This window comes from Argopecten irradians, chromosome 2 (assembly GCF_041381155.1).
Source record: "Argopecten irradians isolate NY chromosome 2, Ai_NY, whole genome shotgun sequence".
Lineage (NCBI taxonomy): Eukaryota > Metazoa > Mollusca > Bivalvia > Pectinida > Pectinidae > Argopecten > Argopecten irradians.
Window position 1 is genome coordinate 56,929,977 of NC_091135.1, and position 13,390 is coordinate 56,943,366.

The window sequence follows — 13,390 nt, forward strand, 5'->3', positions numbered from 1 at the left end:
TCATAACAAGTATCGGTGCAACATTTGTGATATCGATCGTATGTAATATATTTATATGTTCTTTCGTGAAAATAACTTTTTACTGTTAACACTTGATCAATGTTTGAATAAAAAAAAATTACGACAACGTATTATTTTTCGAAGTGCATCATGGGAGCGTGCTTTATTCAAAATGGCTTCGGATAGTGCCTCCGATAGCGAGTACGAGGTATGATTTCAAATGTTATTTTTGTATACTTTTAAGCATGTGATAACCATATAATGTGTGATGCGTTCAGAAAAGATATCTCTCAATTTCAATACATGTAACAGCACGTTGTTTCCTACAGGGTAGGCTATATAACAAATTATTTCTGTATAAACCGCTTGGCGCTTGTGTTGCCTGTTCGGCCGTTGGCCTGCAACCGACACTTGACTTTTTGTAATCGTAAAGAATATTTAAACTTTTTATAAAACAATATAAGTCTAACTAAACATATTTCTATTCTTATTCTGTTCATGGAATTAAGATATTGAATAAACTGCGAGCTAATTACGAGTAAACACGTAGGCTAGTGAACTCGTTTTCTTCAAACATGAACAAAGGGAGGTCATCAAAACGTCATGTTAGCTGTGTCTGACTTACTATAAAGAGTTGTCGTTCTTTTGGACTCACTTTTACAGCTGTTAGTGAAATGGAGACTCCCGTATATTAGTCCTACATTTGACTTACTATAAAGAGTTGTCGTTCTTGTATTTGAGGGATAATTTAGTTACGCAAATGCGGGATTCTGTGAAATGAAAATGGATAAAGTTGTTTCAAAAATTTGTATCAAAAAAGGGCGTTGCTGTTAAAAATAAGCTATCAATCATTTTATTTTTAACGGCAATGAAATTACTTTAGTTTTAATATGAAACAGGTTTGCAAGACTACTGTAGCCTACACCAACAATGTTAGGGGTATACCACGACAAGACACTTTTGGAACATTACGTCGTGTCTAACCTCTAACTTCCAATAGGCCATTTACCCGATGCTGAGGGTAACATTTTCAAAGTTTGGATTGTGACAATATAAAAAGTTTAAATCATATCTAAATCGTCATCAATGTCAAATACCTACCTCTATTTCATAAATCAACAAGTATTTTGACAAAATCGGCAGTAAAATTCATCAAAAACAAATATTTTCATATCCTAACGTAAACTTTCATGACACAGACAAAACTTCATGATGAAAGCGATCCGGCCGGTTAATAGAAAAAACAAATTGCAAAGTCCCCAAAACGCTTGATCTGCCTATACTTTTACTTCCATTCTGCCCGCTTGAATTCATGTTCCGTTTTTTGTAGTAACCAGCCGCCATATTTAAATCTAGGTCAAAATGTTACGGAAAGGATTCATCATATCTAATCTGCTAAAATACTATTTTATGAGGCCTAAAGTTATGGTTCTACTATATAAGTGGGATCATTAATACCTAAACTGTAAGTACACATCGATGTTATCACTGTTAGAGCTATAGATATTGATATAATTGCATTTTTCCTTCCGCTTTCATCTGACGTCGGAAGCTGCATCAAAGAAATAGGCCTTCGGAAATGAGAGTCGACAGTCAGCAAAGTAACGTCCGATAAAAAAACGGCTGACCAGTCGACTCTCATGTTATGGGAGTAACTGTAGCTTTGATTAAATTTGCATTTGCAACTTGTAAAGCTGTAAGCATTTTGAAAGGTGCTAAATTTAAAAAGGTGCTCTAAATTTATTTCCAATGAATTATATAATTTTAGGCAAAGAAATTTTGCTGTATTTTTCAAATTTTATGTAAATATTTTCCCAAATAAAGAAAAACTCTCTAAAATATACATTTTTTAAGAAAAATGCAATGTAATTTTTTCTCAAATGATAAGGTACAAGCGGAGCCCCTGAAATTAATAAGTCAGAAAATCACTGGTGGCTACAGAATATATTTATATTCACAAACTGTGTGAATCCTTGTAGTGGATTCTCACAAAAGTTTGCAAACAAAATTTATTTCATAACCCGATGAAGTTAAAAAATAGTTACATCAATGCTTAAATTAATTTTTCAGACTACTCAATATCAAAAAATACGTTTAAACTTACGATACCATTGATTTTCCAAAGGATTATTTTTTCTAAATCAATATGCAACATCGACGTCTCTTTTGTGACGTCATGAAAACGTTGGGTTTTCGCGCCATTCTCGGATTATTTCTTCATAGTATATGAAGAAAAATAATTTGGCAATCAGAAAATCGGATTTAGTATGAAAACAAATAAAAATTAATTATTTCAATGTGACTGTTATTCTCTGTAGCCTGCTTGCCAGACGAGAAACTCCGAAATCAGTCTTAATGTGCAACACATATACAACACCTATATATAGCTACTGGATATTGTTTTGATTCCCAGTTTACTGAGAAAGTTTTCCAACTCAACAAATACTAAAATAAATTTACGTTACTAAAACATCTCTATCATCAGTTTACTTGGCGAACCTGCGCTCTGTAATATAATATTGCTTTAATGTTGTTAATGGGACTAATTCATGTACCATGTGATACATGATAACGTTTGTGCATGACTATTGTTTCTATTGGTGATGGAATGATGTCAAAAGATGAAATCCTGCGCTAACTTCATTTCAGTAGGAAGATTACATAGAGTTACGTTCCATGATCATCAGCACTGGAGATAGTCCCGCACAAATGTTATCAGGTATCACATGGTTCATGAATTAGTCCCATTCTATTCATATATATATTAATTATATATATACATTACATTAACTTAAAGGTAGCTATAGGTCAATACTTTTGAAAACAACGCTAATCCACATGACGCTACTCCGGAAGTTGCGAAGATTGTTTTGAATTCCAGAATGGTTTTCGATATGCTACGACATTCCACTTAGATATTTTTTCAATTGGTGAAAATTGCCTACATATGATGTTGAATGTTTGAAATAATTTACGGTATTTTATTTTATGACTGGTGCTTTTGCTGTATTTTGATTGGCCCATACATTTCTCAGAAGTATTCATCAACTGCGATATCGATATCAACCCCGAAATCGGCGGCGAAAAGCACTTGAGGTTACTGAACTCGGTCCAGATACCTCTCGCGAGTCCAGTAACCTGTGTCAAAAATGGATTGAGGAAAACTCCCTTGAGATGTTGTGACCTCATACCTGTTCCGATCAAGAAAATTTGGATCACTGTTGCGTTTGTATGTAAGGGTCACTTTATTGTAAGCGCTGAAATGACATATACTGTTTATATTATTGGAGAATGGATTTAACAAAATTTGGCTTCAACGTCGAAGGAAAAAGAAAAATACCCGATGTATCTGACGAGAAAGGATCATTTACTTTTGTAACTTAAGTTATAAGTCACAAGTGAATTGCAATAACAGGGATCAATCTAGGTTTTGGGGAAACTACCCTTCTTCAAGATAAGGGAAAAGTTTGGCGAAATATAGGGGAATTTGAATCTTCTTATTTTGGTCCATAATTATTATTCATTTTGGCGAAAAAGTACTGTTAAACAATGAATTTTATTTTAAGATTTAGTAAAGCAAGATTTTAAGCTCTAAAATGAAAAATTTGAGTTTATCATAAAGTATGCATTAGCTGTTTGATGAATATGAAGAAATTTGCAAACAGAAATCTAAAAAAAAAAAATGTAAAATAAGTCACAGGGGAAATTGTGTTACAAAAAAACGGTCTTTTTTAGCTTCAAATGGGGAATTTGGAAATCTTAAGTGGAATTTAAGCCAGAGGGGAATTCATTCCGTGAGGGGAAATTTACCCATAAACAGCAATAAATCAGAGCTAGATTGATCCCTGAATAATCAATTAACAAATCATAATATTAAATAATAAAGGCAACTGACATGATTTATTTCAATAGTAATATGACATTATGCAAACAATTTTTTCCTTGCAAATAAGTGTTTAAAGTTTGGACAAGTGGATTTGGCTGTCGGACAAGTGGATTTTTAGATTACTTGCCCGAATGGACAAATGTGAAAAAATGATATTGTAGAGCGACTAGAGCCCTAGCCTGGGGATCCGGAGTTTCCTTATTCAATGACGTCGGAATAATCTATTATGAAGTCATTATTATTATAGTCGGCAACATATATCAATATATGGCGGCTTCAGGATATATCACTTACTCGGGTTGATAACTCACCGTATCCACCTGAAAATAGGTTGATAATTGTTTAAAATCAAATAAAAGCAATGAAGTGAAAATTCAATGATATCTCTGTAGTCTGAGGTTTTTGCGATAACCGTTGTAAATGGGAATGGATTTTCAAACACCAGACCTTAAGGTTGTCACAATAAATGATAAAAGTACTAGTCGACCGTCTTGACCAAGATTCAAGAATTCGGGAAAAAAAATCGCATACACATTTCCTTAAAACACAAAATTTGGAGAAAATAATTAAGATAAACCGACATAAAAATAGGAACTGATGTACTGTGTAAAGTTTTATTTGCAGCTTGATTTTCATAAAATAGTCAAATATGACCCATTTGCATCTTAGCACTGGATGAAATGGGGATAGGGTTGTGAGTTACAAACTTCAAGCTTACAAAATTGTGAAAATATGATATTTTAGAAATATATTACCTTGGGTATATCATATACAAATATTGTGAAATTGACATGGGTTGTCATTTCCTTTTTTGTCTATTCTTTGATTTTTTAGGAGCAAAAATAGGCCAAAACATGATTATGACGTATAGAAACAGTCCTGGGAATTAAAGGAAATTAGTTAGCATTTATAAAAATACAATAGTTTGTATTTTGTTCTATTGTTCGAATTTTTTTCTATGTTTGGCCAGCAAATTTGCATGGATGGTATATTTCAAGCTCAAATATCTCAATTGAAATTGAGGCCTCAAAAGGGGGAGGGGGTGCTGAATATTGTATTTTGTAGATCATTCACTTTAGATAATATATAAATTGACTTCAGCTTTGTTTCTCTTGGTTCTAGGTTGTGAAGATCTTACAACAGAGACGCCGACGGGGAATTACAGAATTTCTAGTACGATGGAGTGGCTTTGGACCACAGGAAGATTCTTGGGAACAAGAAGGGAAATTAACAAATTGCACCCAACTGATTAAAGAATTTTTGAAATCAAATATGGTATGTGTGTTGTGGTGCACTTTTGGTAAACATTATGAGTATATATGGTGTACAGATTGATAAGAAATTTAACCATATATACAAAGGTGATAGAAATTGATATAATATGTTATTCCTTATTAATCCTTATTAATTAAAAAACAATCCTGAAAAAAGTATGATTAATCCATTATAAATTCATTTTCTTCTTTTTATGGTGCCTGCAAAAATGCAGGTATCGCTATGTTCTGTTCAGTATGTTGGCATTTGAGTGAGGCTTCAGTATAATTGATGCAGATATAAAGGTATGAGTCCAGGTAACCTGGTTTCCTTTCTATGAGGTAACTGACAGCCTCAAGTTCCCTTTTACTAATCATGATCAAGCTCAAACTTCATGCTAATCCACCTTACCAAAAGTGATTGCTTGGGATATAATCCGATTTGATTTACAATTTGTTGATCCAAAAGTGCAAGGTTATATTTAATAACTGTTACAAGATCAGAGATATTTTATACCAAATTAAAGTTGCATTTTAATAATAACTACTTCTCCAGTTTTTCCCAAAGTTTCAAACATGCTCATTTATGTATTGTAGACTCCTACTAAAAAGACAACGAAAAGAGTATCCAGATCACGATCTTCGTCACGCTCAAGGTCAAGGTCAAGATCAAGAGGAAGACAATCATCTAAGAGTCGACAGTCTCCTTCAAGGAAGAGGGTTGCTACTCCAGTTCAGGAAAAATCAGTTAGTCTGAGACGGTCAAGGAGGTCAGCTGTAGATGCTGGTGTTGTACAGGAGTCACGTCAAACAACAGTAACAACATCTGTAGGTGTTGCAGTTGCCCTGTCGTTAATTATTTTTTAAAGCCAAAATCACATGATTGCATTCTATGGTATAAAAAGCAGTGTTCAAAAGTGATGCTGGACGGACAGTCCAATGCCATGAAAAACATGAAACTTTCAAAAAAGCCAGACCGATGGTCTGTGAAATAAAATTAAGCAAAATTGTTTGAAATAAGATTTTGATAAAAGACAAGAAATGACTAAATAGAGATTCAAATAGAGATTCCTTTATACTGCTTCCTTCTTCAAAGGTTGTTTGTAAATCTTTGTTTTTACATTCTCACTTATGAAATCTAAACAATTTTCTTCACTTATAATTATTTCCCACAAAAAACGGTCTATGAAAATGCTTGCTTGGCCATAGAATTTTCTCTTTCCACAGACCGACTGTCTAAGAAAAACACTTTCGAATACTGAAAAAGTTTAAGAAACTTGTTTTGTTATGATTGACAATACAATAATAGTATGAACACTTCAGATTTTGGTATTTTGTTCATGATTTAAATAGTATGGTCTCAATATATAGCAATATTACAATGTGAGCTATAATATTGCCATCATTTATAAATGAGACCATGTGCATTACAAGACAACATATATTCCTACAAATTCTATTTTTTATATCAGACTTTGTGAAATACTTGAAAGACAAGATAGTTCTTTTTTATTTTAGAGTGTTGTATTGAATAATTATTTTGATATTATAGAGAGTGGTGGAAGAGGTCAAACCTACAAACAGTGTAGTTGAGGATGTGAAAACAACAGTAGTTAAGGAAACATGGACAACGAAAACGTCACAGACAAAATCAACAGGTGACCATAAGCCAGCCTGGCAGCCTCAGTTTCCAGAGTTCCTCAAGTTAAACACATCGGATGTTCCTGTCATGATCATATTCTCCTGTATTACCATCATCACACTGTGTTTTCTGCTGGAAAAATATGTGGAGTAAGTAGAGTTTTGTATAAATGGCATGATTACTTCTTATTAGTCTTTCTTTTATCATAATATTGCTATATCAACCATTTTACCAAACTTTGAGTTCTACCATCAATTGTTTACTTATTCTCATCTAAGTCTACTCTGATAATGCTTTCTTCCATATAACATAGTTAAATTCTTGAAAATTCATTTCAAACATTGTTAGGTGGTAATTCTGCTTTTGAAATTTGTTAATGAATGTAGAACATGGAAAATTAAGTTTCTTCTATAGAAATTCCATAAAAAACATTACTTATTAAATTTTTGGCTAATTGTTTTTCAGTTTTGAGGTTGTGTGGAACAATCTAGCTTCGTGGTGTTCGTTGATTGTTGCACAACTCGATCGTCTACGACCAGGAGGTGACAAGGTCAGCCAGGCAAAGAGCGTTTAAAAACACTGAACATTGTTCTGCTGTTATTCCTCCCACCTTGTACAAAATGTAATAGGCAGCATCGCTCTCTTTCAACTTAAGTAATATAGATGTGCCCAACTGCCCTGAAGAGAGCCTAAACATTGTATAAAGTTGTTGTGAAGGAATATGTAAATAAACAAATTAACCATACAAATCATTATCCTCATACAAAGTTTTTTTATCACATCATCATGATCATCATCATTTCATAGTCGTTTTTCAGTAGTGGTCAACTTTTCCAGAGGAGGACCTTATCAGTCCTAACCTAGCCTTTTAATTGTGGTCTGTTTTCTGTCTTTTCAAACCAGAATCTACACATCAGTCATAACTAGGTCTGTTTTATTCAAATGAACAGAGTAACCAACAGTTGGCTATATTTGATTTTAACTTATGCACAGCAAGGTTTTAAATTGTTCTCAAAACTTTTGAAATAAAGAATAATCGTTCATAAAAACCAATATACAACATTAATTCAATTGTAACCAGTTTGATTTGTGCTCTCTAGTTCACCTCATGTTAATATTTCAATGTAATGTATATTATCGAAGTATTAAGAAGGACTGTTTTATCATAAAAATGTTCTGATAATATATACCGGTCTAGTAATACAGTTAAAAAAAATCCTCTCTTTTTTATGTGCCATGTGGTATTTTTTATTAGTGTATTCCCCCCTAAAACTTGTTTGTGATATGTGTTGTTTTTACTGTATTTTGTGACTGGTACTTTTGTTAGTTGGTTGTAGGGTGGTGAACAGTTTGTAATACTATTACCATCCACGGTGAAAACTGGAACCCTCGCCAGTGTTGGGCAGTGAACAGTTTGTAAGACTATTACCATCCAAGGTGAAAACTGGAACCCTCGCCAGTGTAGGGTGAACAGTTTGTAAGACTATTACCATCCAAGGTGAAAACTTGAACCCTAGCCAGTCTAGGGTGGTGAACAGTTCATAAGACTATTAACCATCTAAGGTGAAAACTGGAACCCTCGCCAGTGTAGGGTGGTGGACAGTTTGTAAAACTATTAACCATCTAAGGTGAAAACTGGAACCCTCGCCAGTCTAGGGTGGTGAACAGTTTATAATGCTATTAACCATCTAAGGTGAAAACTAGAACCCTCGCCAGTGTTGGGTGGTGGACAGTTTGTAAGACTATTAACCAAGGTGAAAACTGGAACGCTCGCCAGTGTAGGGTGGTGGACAGTTTGTAAAACTATTAACCATCTAAGGTGAAAACTGGAACCCTCGCCAGTCTAGGGTGGTGGACAGTTTATAATGCTATTAACCATCTAAGGTGAAAACTAGAACCCTCGCCAGTGTTGGGTGGTGGACAGTTTGTAAGACTATTAACCAAGGTGAAAACTGGAACGCTCGCCAGTGTAGGGTGGTGAACAGTTTACAAGACTATTAACCATCCAAGGTGAAAACTGAAACCATCGCCAGTGTAGGGTGGTGAACAGTTCATAAGACTATTAACCATCCAAGGTGAAAACTGGAACCCTCACCAGTGTAGAATGGTGAACAGTTTGTAAGACTAGTAGTAGTAACCATCCAAGGTGAAAACTGGAACCCTTGCCAGTGTAGAGTGGTGAACAGTTCATAAGACTATTAAAGTGAACAGTCGGGCAAGGATGGCTAAAGTCGGTAAAAATGGTGTGAATGTATCCAGTATAATTTCTTATGAAATGGAAAAATAAAATCTCTCGTCAAAATCTGTCTGCGTACGAAGAAATTAATTTAAAGTATGGAAATTCTAAAACGTCCTCCCGGCTCACTATGTCCGTGGTTACATTTCCACGCAGCCTCTCTTTCAATGCTTTCAACTTTTCTTTACTTTAATGGTCAGAACTGGGAAACTAAGCAGAACTTGACCTTCGTATTAATATGTGAGAACTTTTGGAAGGCCAATGAACGCATTTAGACTGGTTTTCTTTGCCCGACTATTCACTTTAACCATCCAAGGTGAACACTGAAACTCTTTCCAGTGTAGGGTGGTGGACAGTTTGTAAAAATAGTAGCCATCGAAGGTGAAAACTGGAACCTTCTCCATTAGCACTGGCTTGTCTAGATCTGTTGTATGTAGTACAAAATCTGAATTGTAAAAGTTGGCTAATCGATGTTCATTAATCCCTTATGGATCAAAATCCCAGCATGAAAAGTATTTTTAGAAATGAATTGTAAAACAATACTGAGAAATTATTTTCCTTAAGTTTTATTTCTGATTGAGAAAGTAGATAGATCTCTAATCTCAACAATATTCCTAAACATTTACAACATATTAATGTAATGAAGAATTGTCAAAAATGATTAGAGAATAGTTTTTCTTTTATTCTATAACAAGTTCCTGGAGAAAATTGTAAGGTCTTGGAATATTGATGAAACTTCACTATTTTTGCAATATCAACATAGTTAAGGTATGAGATTTTGAAGTACATGTACACATGATATTTTATGGAGAGTAATTGGTTAACAAACAAAAAAAAATAAAGAAGAGAAAGTAAGAATAATGGGGATACATGTATATATACATTGTATATACATTTAAATGAGTGATCTATCTATACCAATGGTGCATTTAATGTATTGGAAACACATGCATACTTGTTTTAGTTGAAAATGAATTGTTTACTGAAGCGTCTTTAGTACTAGTATTGGGGGACCAATATAGAATTCTCCCCTCGTGTTAGTTAAAAGAAATTCAATTAAATACATATCTAAACACCAATGTTATTCCATGTGGATTGAAGGCTGAAGTGTTAGAGGGACAAGAATACTTTCTGCAGTCCTTGTATTAGAAAAGGATCCACTTAAACAGGTATATCTCATACCTCCATACTGCTAGGCTTTCGCTTCTCTAGATGAAACAGCTTTCGATTTGCCCACATTACTATGTTCAATCAATTAATGCACAAATTGACTCTAGTCGCCTACTCAACATTTAATCTGTATGTTAGGATGAAATTTGCAGCATTTGAACAAGATGATGTATTTTACTATTGATTTTACAATTATACAGAACCATTCGTGTGTGTACATGTATTCATTAATATTTTATCCATTCATTTTGTAATACAATGTACTCTCTCATTATATTGCTTTATACAAAACTTAATTTCCGGAAGTAGATGTAGAGCTAAAAGGATTGAAGAATTTTTTATAACCAATTTTCATAGCAAGTCTACATTCATTTTCATGCAGTTCTTTGATTCAATTTTATTGAGGGTTTTTCCCCAATTAAAAATGAAATAGTGAATGTTTTTTTTTTTTTCAATGTGTTTACTAAACCATGAAACGTCTTTGGGGGATGTAGAACTGTGTAATTGCAGACATGGAAAGACATGAAAGGCAGCATTGTTACAGTCACCAGGGAAATCATGTTACGGCTGCTTGTCATTTACCTTGTATCATATATATATTTTTACCATTTTCCCTTTTAAACCATTAAGGCAATTTTACAGCAAGTATTTGAAATGAATCTTGGCAATAAAATACACATGAAAAATATAGATATGTTGTTGTTAATACCTGCTTTGCTTTGATATAATTCTTGGTTAGCATGCTCTGTGATACAAGACAGTCTTTCATTAACAGAGAGATGAAAATTGACATTTTGCCTGGTTTATTTCCTAAAGAAAAAGCACAATTCCTTTTGAACAGAATGTGTTTTGTTACTTTGGTTTATGTCCTCCCAGGAGATAGTATCATCATTCATAGAAAACGAGAAGGAAGGGGGGAGCAAGGGAAAACACCTGTGATATATCTGCCTCAAGTGGACTTTAACTTACTTGAAAAGAGATGGGAATGCTATTGATAGAATGTTGGTCATCTCAACCAGTTGGCTACAGTTTCCTCTTTTATAATGTAAAATATACATTTTTTAGGTCAGAATGACCTGTATTCATCCCGCTTTTCGTTCAAATGACTCTCAAATGACTCTCAATCTGATTGAAATACAGATCCTTGTAACCACTCCGTTCAATAGAGGATCTGAGAAAATCCGATTAAGGGTCATGTTCGGATGACGTGTAATTCTGATCAAATGCATTTTCTGCAGGTTGCTCTGTCAATGTACAACGCCATTTCGCCCCAACATACAAATGCGATTAGCTTTATTGTGCTCTTTGGGCGAGACGACTACGTAAACGGAAATTATTCTGAAAGATTTTCAAACTATTTCGTCCCCAGAAATTCACTGTCAAAATTTTGCCAGCAGCAATTTGATTGGCCATTTACAAAGGTCACCTGGACATGACCCCTAATGGGATTTTCTCAGATCCTCTTATCTAACGTAATGATAATAAGGATCTGTATTTTAATCAGATTGAATGACTCTTTCTCTATAACCAAAAGACCAAGCTGAAGGGCTACCAAATTTGTTCAAATGAAAGACCTTAACCTTGCCAATAACAACGAGGCCAACAGACTGGATATTGGGCCCGTATCATGCTGGGAAGAAGGGCTATCCAGATTGTTCAAATGAATTATCTTGTTTGTCGTACAAGGTGGCAGTGACCAAATAGTCTGAAATCTTTAAAGGACAAAGAGGCCTAGAGACCTGACATTGGGACTTAGAATTAGTTACCATGACCTTTTTTAGGTCACAATGGTCAAATATATCGGAAACATACAACTTACTGAAGACAAATGACAAAACTTAATTACCAGGAACTTTATTGAATTATTTCAATTTAGCGAGGTACATTTGTAGTCTGACTACCCAGGGATACGACTACAAAGCAGAGTTACTCTATATCTAGCAAGCCTGTTATTCATGGGTGCAGTTTTGGATAGATTAGTGAAAATTAACTTCTCAAGAGCATCTTATATAGCCTAGGTGTCTGAAAGATGCATTGCATTATTTACACATTAAAATGCACGTTATGACAACTGATACGTAGTGGAAAAACCACCCTTTGTCAAACGGTTTTTGGTGACGATATGAAAATAAGGATATAACTGTTTCTATATATATAAGAAATAAATACAATAACGACTGACTAGTGAGCGCTTTCGCCCCATTCAAGGGAGCTCTTCAGTCTGAAGTCTGTTTCTTCTCAAAACACCTTTCGTTAGTGACACCAATGCTTATTATCAATGTTTGAGACTAATTTTTCACTACATGTACGAATTTTAAATTGATTTCTAAAAAAAAACAACATTACCACTGCTGTCATTACGCTACGAGGGACGTCACATTTTCGCGCCATTTTTTCATCGGGAGTACTATGAGAATTAAAAGATGAATAATTTGTTTTTATGTAAAAACATAGCCCGAGATACTCTGGCACTGACACCACATACAAATATATAGATAAATATCAAAGAAATACAATTTAACAAAGCATGACAATTTATTGACTCGTGCCCTATCCGGGATTCGTACTCACCTAGTCCGCTAAACCTGTCTATATTATTAGGCTTTTTCATTTTTTGCCTAATATATATTAGGCAAAAAAAAGCCTAATAATATAGGCAGGTTAAGCGGACTAGTACTCACCGGGCGATCTACGGCACCCAATCGCCTGGCCAAACATACTTGCGCTTTCTACCACTGCACCAGTCCGCCACATATATATAGATAGATAATAAAAAGCCCCCACAAGAACGCTCGGAATATACGCACCTAAAACACTAAAAGATACTAAAAAAGTAAACTGTCCCAGTTCATTGGCGTTAAAATATATTGCCCGTGTAAATCAATATATTCGTTTGGTGAGATTGGGTTTTTTTCATGATACTCGACCAAGGGCTTTTCATAAGGACTACAGTAACTTGTATTATACTTTTAGACACTATATTATAGGGTCAATCTAAACGACATTTTAAATACCACCCAATGACCTAATAGACCACTGAAATCGTTGTGGTAATTATTGAAAACAAGAGGCCCAGAGGGCCTGTATCGCTCACCTGGTTTGTAATGCCTAGGAATGTTCTGAATTCAAGTTTATTGTTTCTTTTCTGAATTCCCCTATTAGGCCCCACTCTTTCTGCTCCAGTGGGTCAAAGCCAAAATTTA

At 34.4% G+C, this 13,390-nt stretch overlaps 1 protein-coding gene across 1 annotated transcript; it reads left to right on the top strand.

Annotated features, from left to right (window-relative positions):
• Positions 1-140: 140 nt before the first annotated feature.
• Positions 141-10,875, top strand: LOC138316033 (chromodomain Y-like protein 2). The gene is made up of 5 exons (XM_069257505.1): positions 141-208; positions 5,009-5,161; positions 5,737-5,967; positions 6,692-6,930; positions 7,247-10,875. Exons 1-5 carry the CDS (start codon positions 173-175, stop codon positions 7,353-7,355), a joined length of 768 nt encoding a protein of 255 aa, XP_069113606.1. The 5' UTR covers positions 141-172; the 3' UTR covers positions 7,356-10,875.
• The last annotated feature ends 2,515 nt before the right edge of the window (positions 10,876-13,390 follow it).

Excerpts from the sequence above, each read along its gene's own strand:
- LOC138316033 (XM_069257505.1), top strand. The coding sequence starts at position 173 with ATGGCTTCGGATAGTGCCTCCGATAGCGAGTACGAG. Across the intron at positions 209-5,008 it reads CCTCCGATAGCGAGTACGAG|GTTGTGAAGATCTTACAACA; the intron begins GTATGATTTCAA and ends TCTTGGTTCTAG. Across the intron at positions 6,931-7,246 it reads CTGCTGGAAAAATATGTGGA|TTTTGAGGTTGTGTGGAACA; the intron begins GTAAGTAGAGTT and ends ATTGTTTTTCAG.